The following is a 15968-nucleotide window of genomic DNA, read 5'->3' on the forward strand; positions in this document are numbered from 1 at the left end:
GAAAAAATTCACATTCAGTAAGGCACATATAAAGAAAGTAAACGTGTTCAATACACATTAAATACCCACCAGCTGGATTTCCATCCATGTATTTTATGTGCATTTTGGGATATTGCATAAAACTGCTGGATGGAAACATGAAGATGTGAATAAAATCTCCATCAAAACACTTGTAAACTTGCTTGAGGTGGATACATTTTTTATTTGATAAGAAGAAATGCACGTAAACTGTGATGGAAACACATTTACCAAATAAACTACTATTGAATTTTTTAAGAATACAAGATGCGCATAAAAAAAAAAAATGAATGTCACTGAATATTTTGGTCATAACTGGACTAACTAGCACACCAATCCTCGCATCTGATGTTGCTCTGGTCATTCTGAAATGCCAGTGTCCTGAAAATCCAAAGTCTGTATAGAGTTTGCACAGAAAAATAAGTTGAGTACAATCTTTAACTGTTCCTCAGAGCAGGTTTATTGACACTTTTGAAAAATATCAAATAGATCCACACGGTAAAGTCAAAAGTATGGAGAAACGCACACACTGCTCTCCCAAAAATGTATGACGCACTGATGCTCCCAGACATGGGATTTTGTCTGCACGCTATAAAACAGTCTAATCTAATAAAAAAATCTAATATTTGAGTACAATTTCTTCAGATGTGATTGTTTTGATCTTTTGAACACATGGGATGGCTTTATTTGCACATTGTTCTTGTGATATTCAGATTTTTCACATACATTAAGTTTGCAACTTGGATGGAAACATCTTCTGTTTCAAAAGTATAGCCACAAAGTATAGTGTGAATCACTTACAAAACATTTCTGTGTAAAGTTATCCAGTATTCCAACTTTATCCAACGCAATGTGATATGTGCATCTAACAAAGAGCTGCTGTATGTTTGGAGCACGATTATCAGAACAAAATAGTTTCAGACATTCCAGAATTGTTCCGGGAGGTTAGGTCTGAGACTTCAGCAACAGTTTGATGCTAAATCAGTGAAGCTTTTGTATCTGATTTGGGTTTTTTCTGTTTGCTGGTTTGGCAGGTGGGTTGTAACCCCAATGAGGATGTGGCCATCTTTGCTGTGGACTCTCTGAGACAGCTTTCTATGAAGTTCTTAGAAAAAGGAGAACTGGCCAACTTCCGCTTTCAAAAGGACTTTTTAAGGCCGTTTGAACACATTGTGAAGAAGAACAGGTGAGTAGATTTGTGTTAGAGAGGAACAAATGTCATTGATTAAAGAGATGAAAAGAAAACTGTTAAATTGTGCAATTTCATGAGAATGAGGAAAGAGTGTTCAATTTAAACCCCTGAGCCTTCTCAAGAATTTCAGTGTTTATTTCTATGCTAATTTCCTTTATTTATTCTGTAGGTCACCCACTATCCGAGATATGGTGATACGTTGTGTGGCCCAGATGGTGAACTCTCAGGCTGTGAATATTCGCTCTGGATGGAAGAACATCTTCTCTGTGTTCCATCAAGCAGCATCAGACCATGATGAGAACATTGTGGACCTCGCCTTTCAGACCACTGGACACATTGTTAGTAAGTATCAGCCAATGGCCCTTTTTCAGTTTATGAATGGTTTTTTTTTTTGTGCTTAAACCATCATCATCTCATCATCTTCCCCACAGTGAACACATTTCAGCAGCACTTTGGTGCAGCCATTGACTCGTTCCAGGACGCAGTGAAGTGTCTGTCAGAGTTCGTTTGCAATGCTGCATTCCCTGACATCAGTATGGAAGCCATCCGACTGATCCGCCATTGTGCTAAATACGTGTCTGACCGGCCACAGGTAAGTGCCATTACCGCAGTCTCTCGGTTTCCCATGATTCCAGAGCTTAAAAGATTGTTGCATTTCAACCACTGTTCCCCTTTCTAGGCACTGAGAGAGTACACAAGTGATGACATGAACGTCGCCCCTGGTGACCGTGTTTGGGTGCGAGGTTGGTTCCCCATCCTGTTTGAACTCTCCTGCATCATCAACCGCTGCAAACTTGATGTCAGGACCAGGTGGGTCCATCTCTACATCCCAGCTAATCTCTTCTACAAAAACAAGCTAAGATAATGTGGCTTAATGGGAAGTTTATTCAGAGTTTGTTTTTGTGTGATGCAGGGGTCTGACCGTCATGTTTGAGATCATGAAAAGTTATGGACACTCTTTTGAGAAGCACTGGTGGCACGATCTCTTCCGAATCATCTTCCGAATCTTCGACAACATGAAGCTCCCAGAGCAGCAAACTGAAGTGAGTCAAAGGGTGTTAGTTGCATCATTAAAGTTTGTATCATCCCTGATGTCCTCTTAAAGCGTTTGTCCTCTTATTTATTTTATTTTTTTCGTAATGTAGTTTTCCATGACCATTTTCCATGAAGTCAACATTAAATCAGCAATAAGTGAACAGAAGTCTGATTATTTCTTTTTTTGGTTTACATAGAAAACAGAGTGGATGACGACAACATGTAACCATGCCCTCTACGCTATCTGCGACGTGTTTACACAATTCTATGAACCTCTTAGTGAAGTGCTGCTGGCAGATATTTTTGCACAGCTGCAGTGGTGTGTGAAACAAGGTGGGGATTTGACTAATCTGTTACACTAAACATGAGGGAGAGTTTGGGATTTTTAGAACCTTCCCTGTCACTTTACTCTACAGATGGACATTAAACTGTGACACTCATGTCACATTTGGGAAAACATATTGGCCCAGTGGGTGGTGTTGTTTTAAAGCAGCAGGGTGTGGTAATGGAGAGAATGAGTTAGTGTGTTGCACTCAGAACTCCGCCTCTGTTGTCAGATAATGAGCAGCTGGCACGGTCAGGCACGAACTGCCTGGAGAACCTGGTGATCCTGAATGGGGAGAAGTTCAGTACGGAGGTGTGGGATGTCACCTGTGCCTGCATGCTGGACATTTTCCAGACCACCAGCCCTCATGTGTATGTTACCACTGTACACCACCATCTGTTTCAATGACACTTGACGGCCTTCCATCTGAATGTGTTTTGATTTGTAGGGATGCAGTAAAATTACCATTTTTATTTTATTGATTCCATACATAAATCATACAAACATAACATAAAATACGGAATCAAATATATACATTAAACCCCTCCCCCCCACCTGACACAAACACGCACTACAGTGGTCACCAACAAATAAAACATTAAAAAAAAGATATACTTTCAAACAACATCCATCTATTCTAGAATAAATCTTATGGACTGATGAAAGTAATGTATAGTCCCTCTCAGATGGTTTCAAAAGTCTCCAAATATCTGTAAGACCAAGATTTTTACACATCCTGTGAAGCGTCAGTGTTGCTCTAGGGGGCTTACACACTTTTGCTTCACTATGATCAAGGACTGAGTCCATCAAAAGATTAAAGTCTCCTTCCAATGTTATACCATGAGGGGTGCCAGCGCCTTGCAGCATCCCTTTGAGATCTATAAAAAAAAAAGCCCTGATCATCAATATTATATAAATATGTGCATAAATATTTGACAAAATAAGACATTGTCCCTGAATTTCTGCTAAAACTATCATGACTCTAAGTATGTTTACTTATCAATGTAATGACTCTGAGCCAGTACAAAAGAAAACATGCTCACCCCATATCTTCCCAAATTTTTCAGCTTCCTGCGAGGAAAGATTTTTTTTGATGTTGTCTGCCTTATTGTCTACAATAGACAAACACTTTTGGACATTGGTTCAAAAAAGTCCACGTACGCCTACGAGAGCCCCCGTGACAACTTTGTCCTAGGATTGCTCAAGTCTGGTGTTTCTATACACAAATACTATAAAACAAATTCCAGCCAATACACAGAAAAAAACACAAATGTGTAGATTGCCCCGAAGGTATGTTCCTCCACAAAACAATCTCCAGCCGCTAGCTGAACCAGTACAAAAAAAAAAGAAAAGGGGACCGTTCAGTTCCTCGGGCAGTCAAACTAATGTTCAGTGAGCCAGTCCATTAGGTCGTTACACGAGTGCCCTAATAACTCCAATGTCCTGCAAGAAATATTCCATAAAACAAACTCCAGGACACAGGAGGCATAAGCACAAAGAATGAGCAGATTCACCCATGACTGTCCGGAAGATGGACATTGTTTGCCGACTAAGATTCTCCAAATCCTCTAGTTTTTCCCAGATGCACTGCAGATCTGTCTTGGTCTCTAGTGGATTCACAGCTAATTACCTCTCCAATGACTCCAGATAATTGATCCATCTCTCGAAGTCAGACATTCTTGTAACCAACTCAAAGAATTTTGCCTCCATGGAAGTGATCAATCGTAGTATTACAGCAAGATCCTCCAAGTCTGCAACAACCTTCGTCAGGATTGCAGACACATTCATCAATTCACGCTGGATTTCTTTGTTCACCGTCCTAATTAAGTCCGGGACTTCCAGCCCCAGGAATCAGCCCGAGAATGTAAGTGTCTTTTAATATCTCCAGAGCCTGAGGATTTTGAATTCCTTGACATATTGTCTTCCCAAAACACCATTTTGTAACACAAATATCATTAAAACTTGCAAAGTGCGCAGAGCTCGCCATTCACACGTCCGACCATCGCATGGCTCCCATGGGCAGAATTTCCAGATTTTTACTTTTTGGATGAAATTAAAACATTTTAAGGCTGAAAATTGTAACTGTTAAAATCGTTACTTTAAAATATCCATTGAACATTAAAGCAGAATTTCAGAAAATTGCTCTGTTTGTATTAAGCCTGTTTTGAGGCCTGGGTAGTTCAGCGAGTATTGATGCTGATTGACTGTCTCAGAGTTGGAGGCAACTGAGACTTGAGATGAGTAACCGTGCCATCAAGGACCTACTAAGTAGTGGGAATTGGGAGAAAAGGGGAGAAAAAAATAAAGCGGTTTTGAAAACAGTAAATTCCAATTGGTGTCGCTAGTATCACAGAAATTACATTCTTCAGCTGTAAATGCAACATTGAAAAGGATTATTTCAGGTGCACACTGCTTAAAGCTCCAAGCTTAATTCGGTTTAATGATGACTTGAAAAAGCAACACAATTAAAGGAATAGTTCACTCAAAAATGGAAATTGTCATTTACTCACACTAATGTTGTTCCAAAACCATGAATTTCTTTCTATGCGGAACACAAACTTAGATTTTCATTGATATTCTGGTCCATCTTTTAAATAAAATGGCAGTTCAAAGCTTAAAAAGGACTCAAAAGTAAAATAAAAGTAGTCCATGCGACTAGTGTCACATTCCAAGTCTTCTAAAAACATACAATAGCTTTTTGGTGAGAAACAACCTAAAATGTTTCTGATTTTTCAATTTAAAACCTAAAATGTATTGCAAGTTTATAAGCGTTATGAGAGAACACTTTGCATTTTCTTAATTTTTTTTAGCACTAAAAGAGTTCAGAATACAGGACAAAAAAAATGTTGGAGCCTGGATGCCGTTGTCTTAACAATTGAAGGAAGATCATACTAGTTTACTCACTTTAAAACATATTACAACTTAAAAATGTATCATTGTTCCAGAATAATAATAATAATAATAATGATAATAATAAAATAAATTGCTTTTTGGTTTCAGTTTCGACAAAGTATTTTAATTTTGCTGCATCACTACTGATTTGTATTTCTAAATTTTCAGTTTTCATGAATCTGAGAGGTTATGTAGCCATAAATATCTCAGATGTTCAGTCATATTTCAGACATCCTGCTTAGCATAGGTGTTGACATTATCACAAATGTTTTAATCCGAATGTGTTTGAATAGGCTGTTTGTAAAGCGCTGCTCATTTAATGCTCTCTCGGTCTAAGAGTTTATCTTGTCTCTTAACAGCTTGCTGACATGGCGACCAGCTGGGCAGGAAGAGGAGGTGGGAGAAGGCAAACACATGGTGAGATGACAATGACACAAATATTTTGAATGTGTGCACACAAAATCAGCCACAAATAAGCACCTTCTAAGTCCTGATTCTGATATAACCCCATGCATCTCTGTGCATGTTTGTCATTGTTTTTTAGGATGTTGAGGTGGATTCTCAGTCCCAAAGCAGTTTTGAGAGGACTCTGTCAGAGAGAGCCCACAGTCAAATATCCACAGCCAGTGATGATACCTGGAAAGGAAAGTCCTATGCGAGTATGTACTGCAATGCATCTCTTACTAGTTGTGTGAAACTCACAAAACCTTTCAAGAACATGTCTAGGTCTATATAAAACCACAATCAAAAGAAAGAAAATTGAGCCTATTTTAGGACCATTAAGGTTATTTTTGCAGTGTGACATTAGTTTCATGAGAATTAAGCGCCATATACTCTCCCACCCATTTCTCATTACCATCAAGCAAAGAGAATTTTGAAGTATTAATACATCATTGTTGTATGTGCTTTACTGTACTGTGAACATGAGAATATGGTAATGACAAAAAAACTTTCCAGATGCATTATAGTACTTGGGGATGGGGGAGATGTTCTTAATTGTCATGAAAAATAATGTCACAATGTAAACACAACTTCCTAAAATACCCATCAAAATATTCCTAAATATAGGCTGTATTGCCATGATTACATTCCTGTCTGGGAAATGTTTTGACCAAAATTCATGATCCATTACAAACGTGGTTCCTAACTGGTTTTGCTTCAAGAACCAGATTTTACATTTGGACATCAAGTGGCAGCCCATCACAATACCAAACCATTAACCCTTATTTAATGTAGTCTGGATTTGTCTTGTTCATGGTTTTCAAGGATGAGGGCATGTCACACTACCTGGCTATATTGGCAATCATGAAATTGATTTACCAAAATATAGTGTAGTTTGACTGGATGCACAGCCTTTGATGTCAGCAACAAAATATATGCGATGTGTTTAAAGGGGTCATGTCATGAAGAATAAAATTGTCCTTGATATTTTGGCATACAAGAGGTCCTTTTCTATATATATATATATATATATATATATATATATATATATATATATATATATATATATATATATATATAAAAGAAATACTGTAAATTCCAAAGCTCAAAACTTAATTCCCAAAGCAATAAAAGCATTTATTGAAACCAAGCTGCCAAAATGCCCCTTTCTCTACACTGTCACTTGGGATACTCATTCATTCATGACGGCCTCTACAGCAACAACATCAACGCCTATTTAAAATCATTGCACCCATGGCCCCGCCCACTGGTGCTCACCTGGCTTGTAAAAAGACACAGAGAAGGACAAAATGTTTGTTTGTGGCCTAACTACTCCTGAACTGAAAGGGGACCCATCTGGACCATTTTTTTTATTATTTTGGTATACAAACATGTACTACACAGACGACTATGTCATCTCTCGGGCACGCTTTTAAAAGACACAGTGTCAAGTTTCAACTCCGAAGAGAAGATGCGTTTCATCAGCTGCTGTGGCTCCTGTTGTTTTGTTGCTTAAACTGCTCAGCAAACTGTTCTTTCACCCATCAGTGTGATTTTTTTTTTTATTGTTGGTGTATGTAAACATGCACTAGATGGATGTTTTTGACCGCTTTGATTGGTTTCCGGCGATGTGCACCTCAGTGCAGGGTGATAAACTGGATGTGTGCGTCTTGTGAAGCATAAAACGAGTCTTTGCCAAGGAATTGTCAATGATGGATATGGGGCAGTTACAAACGCTATTGAACGCAATCAAAACTGTAAGTAAACAGTTCCATTCAATAATATTTTTAATGTCATGATTGTTTATGATGCTGACACGCTGTCTACAATGGGCGCATCCGTTGACGCAACAGCTTGAGGCTGTTTACACTGGGCGCATCAAGAACTTTCTGAAACGATTCTTTGTGTTTTTGGCAGTAATATCAGCAGCGCAAAATGGAGCGTGACACCTGTTTGTTTATTGTTGGAGTGACACGCCGCAACGGACAACGGTCCAGTGTAGCCTGGGTGCGAGTATTAAAAGTTGTCCTTGAGATGAACAGTTTCATATATTCATATGCAGTGTGTTGGATGTGCATTGTGTAAACCTTGAACTGTACATTTCTAATGATTTGGTGCATGTTTATTCTCTTCTGATTGAGTTTGAAAAATGGCTGAATTTGAGGGGCTGCATGCTGTTAGCCAATAAGAACAGTGGACGTATACATTTAAGTTTAAAGGAGGAGCCGAGGCAAATATCGAGCTTTTCAGAAAGATGGTCAGAGACAGGGTGAAAAATATTATCTCATATTACAAAATTTTGACTGTTTTGGTGAATTTTTTTTTTTTGAACATTATCAGTTGACCTCAAGGAAGATAATGAAACTATAAAAAGAATTTTTTTTAAATTATTTCATGACACCTTTAAAATTTTAAAGTCTGTTTGTTTTTCTATTATATTAAAAGCATGATTATGTGGTTAGTGTATATATATTAGCAATATATTATTTGAATGTAGCATTTTTTTTCCCTTCTGTCCACAACCCTATCAAAACAGAACAGGTTTGTGACCCGTTTTTGTGTGGTGACCTACCAGTTGAGAACCACTGCTTTTAGATGGAGGGTATAGATTACCCCTCTCCATTAAAATATATTTTTGATATCTTATCCTCTTCACCTGTTTGACTATACTTTCTGTCCAGAGTTTTTCTTTCATCTGTGTGTTTTGACATGTTACTCTCTTATGTGGTGTGATCAAGGGGTCTCGGACCACAGGCTGTTTGCAGGGCTGCTTATAAAGTGTGTTGTACAGCTGGAGTTGATTCAGACCATAGACAACATTGTATTCTACCCAGCTACCAGCAAGAGGGAGGATGCTGAGATCATGGCCGCTGCTCAGGTTTGTTGGAGTCCCTGAATTTGCATTTATTTCAGGAAGTGCAGCCCAAACAACTGTCTTTTTGATATATTTCAATTAATATTACACCTCCACAGTAACACTACAGTGTTAGATACTAACAGCCTCAGTTTAACATCTCGTCTTGTGTTCCATTTAAAGGGATAGTTCACCCAAAAATGAACACTCAAATTTACTCACCCTCATGCCATCCCAGACGTGTATGGCTTTCTTCTGCTGAACTCAATGAAGATTTTTAGAAGAATATCTCAGCTCTGTAGGTCCTTAAAATGCAAGTGAACGGTGTCTAAAATTTTGAAGCTCCAAAAAGTACATATTGGCAACATAAAAGTAATCTATAGGAATCCAGTGGTTAAATCTATATCTTCAGAGGTTATATAATAAGTGTGGGTGAGAAACAATATTTAAACTGAAGTGCTTTGACATTAACAAACCTTTACTGACATTTTAAGTCGACTCGGGAGTAAAATAAATTGTGAAAAATTATATGTCATGGCCCCTTTAAAAGTGCAGATGTATATTTAAATTTTTCTGCATGTTTGAAAACTCCACCAACTTGTGTATATACTATAGTTTCAATACAGATGAATATGATTCAGAGTCTTAATGTCTTTGTCTGGCAGAAAGATGCACATGAGGAGGCAGAAGAGGGGGAAACGGAGCCCGATCAGGGCATGTACAGACACCTGTCATCACAGCACCTCTTTAAACTGCTTGACTGCCTCCTGGAGTCCCACAGGTTTGCCAAGGACTTCAACTCCAACAATGAACAGAGGACAGCACTCTGGAGAGCAGGTCTGCACTGCTACTTCCAATTTTCCATTTATCCAGTATTTTGTTTCATTGTCTGGGTTGTGGTAATGCAGTCTTCTTTTATTATTATTGTGCATGTATTTTATTAATCTATGCTTGTTTGTGTGTAGGATTTAAAGGCAAGTCAAAACCAAATCTTCTGAAGCAGGAGACCAGCAGTCTGGCCTGCAGTCTGAGGATCCTCTTTCGCATGTACTCTGACACGCAGCTGCAGGACTCTTGGCCAGACATCAAGACACGCTTGCTGCAGTGAGTGCAACTGTCTGCCTCATTCATTAGTCACATCCACTCACCAGGACCAACACACAAAGATAATTCATTACATACTGTACAGTATACCTGCATGTCACCTTTTATTAAAAATGCACTTGGTTTAATTATTATTGTATATTAGGAATGTGATATAATCAACTATCGGGTGTTAAATAAGTATGCTACAATCATAACTCTGATATGTACCAATCACAACTCCACTCAGAAATAGATACACTACCAGTATAGACAGTTTGGACACAATTTGTTTCTCATAGTCTTGAAAACCTTTTGATCTCAAGGCTTATGCTTGAGGTTGGTGTTGTAGACAAATATATCCATAATTGTGCCTACATATTAATATCCTTACAAAATTAATTTGAAATTGATTAATTGCAGCAAATAGAGAAAGAAAAGAAACCAACAAGTGCCCAGCATACATTCAATACAGTTTAAAGTACTGTTTGGCTGGACACTAATGTATTACATCATCATAATTGATGATGGTTGAGAGGATGCCAGAGCTGTAAACAAAGGTTGGCTACTTTGACATAGTGCTAAATAAAGTTAGTTTAGATTTGTCTTTTGGACACTTAATAATTCCCTATGAAATGTTTTATTCATTTACATTAGTGGAATCACTATCAATGAACCAATATGTTTTACTTCATTGAGAAATCATGCTTTATTTTAATTCATCAAAATACTACATTTCATTGTTTGGTTATGTAAGTTCATAATGCATCATCCGCAATGCTATCTAATGTTAATGTAAACAACTTTAAAGCTGACGTAACGTCATTTCTGTGACACTAGCGCCACTGAACGAAATTGCAAAAATAAAATGATTTAAAAAAAGCTTTCCGAACACCCCCTTCGTCTTCTCTTGTTCAGATAGATACACCAACTTACGCCATTGGGTGATTAATGTTGTTAGGGCGGGTCTATGCGGTCGCTCAAAACAAACAGGAATTTTCATAGCACCACAGCCACACAGTGTTTACAGTTTTAGAAAATTAACCTATGAATGGCTTACTTACATTTGTCTACATAATAAGATGGGATAGATTTATTTTAACACTGAAAAAGTGACATTCTTCAGCTTTAAATGTAAAAAATGTCTTAGTATATTTAGAAATTATCATTAGCCAAGATTAATAAATGTTGTGAAAGTATTGTTCATTGTTGGTTCATGTTAACTATTGTTTCCTAACTTTTTTTCCTTAACGTTTCCTTACCATTATTTAATAGTTTTTAAATGGTAATAAAAAAGAATGAATAGGTGTCTAAAAGCTGTAGAAACGGTCTCCACTGTCAGAGATGAGTCATGAGAATTGAAATTAAATGAGAACAAAGATTCTGATTTACATGTTCTGTAGGAGTTTATTTTTTTTTTTTTTTGGGACAGATGAGGTAATGTGTATGTGTATGTTTATGTGTTGATTTAAGAGTGTGTAGTGAAGCCCTGGCTTACTTCATCAGTCTTACCTCAGAGAGCCACCGAGAGGCCTGGACGAGTCTCCTGCTGCTACTCCTCACCCGCACATTCAGACTGCCTGATGACAAAGTAATAACAAACACATCCTGTCATTAAACCAGCACATTTGAACTTTTACCTTTCATGTTTAGTCAGACATTAAGTAGATTTGGCCACTTGATTTTGAATTTATTTTGGAAAATAATTATTTTTCCTCATCTGAGAGCTAGAAAAAAAAGAACAGTATCAGTAGTTTCTTTATAACCATAGAGTTGAGTCTTAAGGGTTTTGATAATAGGTGTGTTATATGGTTTGAATATGTCTCTTATTCTTCAGGGGTCTGTGTTAAGGCTTTTATTACAGAAAGCTTACTCCCGATACGCCAGCTTGTCAGTGTGATGACCTTTATATGTAAAAGAGACTCGCTTTTATGCAGACAAGCCACTGGCAGTCCTAGGGTTCTTCCCTGTCCAGAACTTAAATAGATTTTCCATTCATCACTGTTCTGATAACAAAGCCCTTCCTGACGATGTTCCATTTCAGATTGACACTCGGTTAAAAGGTCTTTCAGGCAACCCCTAAAGTGAAAAAACGAAAACAACTTTATTAAAGTCAACATGAGATCAAAATTGACCCTACTCACTTCAATGCATGTTTCTAGTTTTACTGTGAACCATTTGTTGATGCAAGCTATGTTTTCAAACAATGTCTTCATAATCTTTAACCAAAATGTAATAACTTGCACCTCCTCTGGGATGACTTTACTTTTCCACTGACATCACCACAGCTGCATGGGATACTGGATCATGTTTACCAATAACCAGGCCCATGGTTGATCTACATTTGATAATACTTATAGCTCCCAGTAGCTAAAATGCATTTTTTGCCGGTTTGAATTAATTCTGCCGAATCCCCAGAAAATGCAAACAAAGTATGCCGATTCCATCTGGGGCTGCCAATGGACCTTATTCACTATAGCACCATCTTTAATTTTTGCTTTATACAGCCTTCTACAGTGATGAGCCAAAACATTATGACCACTCACAGGTGAAGCGAATAACGTTGATCATCTCCTAACAAGGCCACATGTCAAGGTCTGGGTAGATTAGATGTTTAGCGAACAATCAGTTCTCGTAGTCAATGTGTTGATGGAAAGAGTAAAGACCTGAATGACTTTGACATGAGCCAAATTGTTATGTCCTGACGACTGGGTCAGAGTATCTCTGAAACGACAAGGCATATGGGGTCTCCCGGTCAGAAGTGGTGAGTACCTACTGACAGTGGTGAGAGGAGGGACAAAGTGTGTGCGAGAGAAAGCATGTGCCTGGAATTATTTGCACTAATTAGTCACTCACATTTGAGCTGTTGATGTCACAAAGCGCTAGGAGTTGCAATCGTTGATAAACAACATGAACAACATTGGATGCGCATGTGTGAGAGGGTCAGGAGATACCTGCATTTAAATAACTCGAGCATTACTGTGAATAAGTTCTACAGTCAAAATGCTTTTTATACGTTGTTGTAGAAAACTCCCATTTATGTCTGGCCCCATTCCAGTATGGAATGCCCACTTTACAATCAATTCCCACCCTTCTTTTTTTCTTGTTAAATGTTTCGTTTCATTCTAAAATATATAACATTACAGAAGTAAAATGGGTTGCGACCACCATTTCACGTTGACTTTAACACTTAAATATACTTAAAATAGCTATATTTCATCCAACCATTGCAGTTTTCCATGCTCTAAATACACTAAACAAGTTGAATCTCTTTTAGAATATTCTCCAATTGAATATATTTCACTCTAATGTTCTCCTCTCTTCCTCAGTTCAAGCCTCATGCCTCCTGCTATTACCACCATCTGTGCGAGTTGGTGCAGTTTGACCTCATTCCAGAACTCCGTGCTACTTTGCGGCGATTTTTCCTCCGTATCGGTTCTGTCTTCCATATCGCCACTCCTGAATTGGGCCAAGTGCAGCCTTCATCAACCTAAAGTAGATCAGGACTGGGGTCACAGTTCTGAAATGAACTGGGAAGAAAGGTGGGGCTGAAAAGTGGGCAGATGAATGGTCAGAGCATAGAAGAACCTCCTGTACAGGAAGGCTTTGATTGATGAACAAACTATGTGTTACTGTCCCATACTTTCCTCTGACTCTGCCAGTCCTGACTCCTCAAGCTTCAGCCTCTTCCCCCATGAAAGAACAGCACTGTGACCCAGCAGGGCCCCTACTGTGTCATCTGTCTGAGTTATTAAAGTCATGAGTCATAATTGTTTATTTTTATTTTTCCTTTCCTTTGGACGGCTGCAACAAGAATAATTTATTACCAGTACTGCTGTATAGTATTGGTTTCTGATTGTCTGTTGATTTCATTTTGTTAGCTTTTGTCTTATCTGTTGAATTTTCTGTCTGTTTTAAAGGCTGAACAAATATAGACATCTAAAAATAAAATACAGAAATGAAATCAACCCCCATTATTATGAGTGTGTAAAAGACAGCTAAAGTGCAATGAGCCTTTGTCCATGAACAGTGGCATATTTGTTAACGATTGGTCCTGAAATGTGCATCATCATTGTCCTTGACTGAATCATCATGAAATTAAACATTCAACTCTGATTCAAATCTAAGTCATAGTTCTTAAACCCATAATCAGGCTGGCCCTAGAGATTTTTTATTTTTCATTAAAGTCCTTTTTAGTTTGGCATAAATTACCTTAATTTGGGTTGAGTATATTCACACTGCCGCCTAAATTGTCCTAAGAATGTAACGGTTGCTTTCAAAAACGTTCTGTGTTTATTATACAGTAGTCAATATTCACTCTTGTTAATCCCAACCAAGTTACACTATTATTCCTTGAATGCTGCACATCATGCTCATTTGGGTTACTTTGAGGGTTTGTTCATTCTGCGTTCCAATGTTCTTTATCATCGAAATCTTAAGACATCTAATGAATATTTAATTTTAGCGCACAAAATTTTGCTTAATAGCATAGCTTAATTATTTTAAGTTATTTTTCATTTTTGCATTCATTATGATGTTTGCATTTCTTAGTTGGATCGAATCTGCAAGTTTACATCACAGATGCCAGTCACTGGTGTTATTATCGATAAACGAGAGAACTAGGAGGAATGCAAGTATACTGTATAATCCAGGCGTATCTTCATTGAGCCCCAGCAGTGTATGGCTGCTAATTAATCCCAATAATTTTTGTTTTGAATGTTTCATTCTTGGAAGTGCATTTGAATATTTTCGGAAAAGCATTCCTTCCCTTGCAACTACGGATGTCTACTCTGCCTCACTTGAGACTGGGAAATATAAATATATACAGTATATGAAGAAACACAATGTGTAAAGTTTTCATGTAAATTATACAGAATAATGTTCAACTCTACACATAATGTGATGTAATCTTCCAAGCATTTGGTGAAGTAATCAATAAAGTGCGAATTCTGAACAGATACGCTACGCTTTCTTCTATGTTCAATTACGTCATTATATTTATTTTATTGGCAACATCAAAAGTTGATGAACTAATGCTATTATAGCCTACATATGTGTCTCACTTCAATTTCTGGCACTTTCATGTCCCAGGGGTTGATTTTTATAAAAAACAAATGGATTTCAACTTTTTTCTTTTTTGTTATATGAAGTCTCATTAAAAATGAATTGGACACTTTTTACCAGGCCTCCATTTACTTAGACTTTTATGTATAGATTTTACTGTTCTACACATAAAAGGCATGCGTACATACATTTACCATAAAAATAGTTATTGTTTGAAAAGGATCTTAACATTTGAAAAAGAACATTTTTCAATAATTAGTTTACTTGATTACCAAGAGTCTTGTCATATCTGTGAGGTCACCATGAATGCAGACAGATATGTTCACATTTTGGAGCAGCATATACTGCTATCCAGCACAATCTTTTCCAGGGATATCCTGGAATTTTCAGCAGGACAACTTCAAACTGCAAATATTACAAGTGCATGGCTGTGTAAGCAGAGAGTGTGGGTGCTAGTTTGGCATGCCTGTAGTCCTGACCATCTCCAATTAAGAATGTGTGGTGCATTAGATTGCAACAGATTTCCACTTTCTTAAACTTGTGTCTTCAGTGCCCAAATGCTCAATAAGTGTTATTAGAAGAAATAGTGATGTTTCACAGTGGTAAACACTCGACTGTCACAACTTTTTTGGAGTGTGTTGCAATCATCGGATTTAAAATTACTGTAATTTAAAAAAAACAAAATTAATTTCACAGGGTAGAACATCATATAATGTGTAGTTGTAGAGCTTTCTTTATATCAAAGGGTGAATATAATTTACAAATTTCTCCTTTTTGTTTTTATCAGCATTTTTGGAATTGGGGTTGTAAACACATTACAGAGAACTTGAAATGTGGTGGGAAAATATCCATTTCCATTTAAACTTAATCTTTGTACAGAGATGATCGTGCCACACGGTGTCACTGTTACAGTTAAACCGCAGCAAGAGTGTTTTGGGGGTAACAAAGGTTACCATAGTAATTCTGCCACTCTTTGTTTAGTGATCTCGAGCCGTTTAGGGTTAATGGTATTTGCATTCATAACGTCAATTTCCTTTGTATGTTAGAACATTTGTAGAAACATT

The 15968-nt window shown here is 37.5% G+C and overlaps 1 protein-coding gene across 1 annotated transcript in view; it reads left to right on the forward strand.

The window, feature by feature from the left end:
* The window catches only part of arfgef2 (ADP-ribosylation factor guanine nucleotide-exchange factor 2 (brefeldin A-inhibited)), a 39098-nt gene extending 24092 nt beyond the window's left edge, over positions 1-15006 (forward strand). Inside the window, exons 26-39 of the mRNA XM_052091354.1 lie at positions 1053-1204; positions 1380-1552; positions 1642-1802; positions 1890-2020; positions 2124-2253; positions 2443-2578; positions 2803-2941; positions 5822-5879; positions 6007-6121; positions 8642-8781; positions 9423-9594; positions 9723-9861; positions 11314-11431; positions 13170-15006. Coding sequence (XP_051947314.1) covers positions 1053-1204; positions 1380-1552; positions 1642-1802; positions 1890-2020; positions 2124-2253; positions 2443-2578; positions 2803-2941; positions 5822-5879; positions 6007-6121; positions 8642-8781; positions 9423-9594; positions 9723-9861; positions 11314-11431; positions 13170-13334 — 1929 coding nt within the window. The 3' untranslated portion in view covers positions 13335-15006. The remainder of the gene's footprint in view (positions 1-1052; positions 1205-1379; positions 1553-1641; positions 1803-1889; positions 2021-2123; positions 2254-2442; positions 2579-2802; positions 2942-5821; positions 5880-6006; positions 6122-8641; positions 8782-9422; positions 9595-9722; positions 9862-11313; positions 11432-13169) is intronic.
* Positions 15007-15968: the final 962 nt, after the last annotated feature.

The sequence above is a fragment of the Xyrauchen texanus genome, chromosome 25 (genome assembly GCF_025860055.1).
Source record: "Xyrauchen texanus isolate HMW12.3.18 chromosome 25, RBS_HiC_50CHRs, whole genome shotgun sequence".
NCBI classification, from domain to species: domain Eukaryota; kingdom Metazoa; phylum Chordata; class Actinopteri; order Cypriniformes; family Catostomidae; genus Xyrauchen; species Xyrauchen texanus.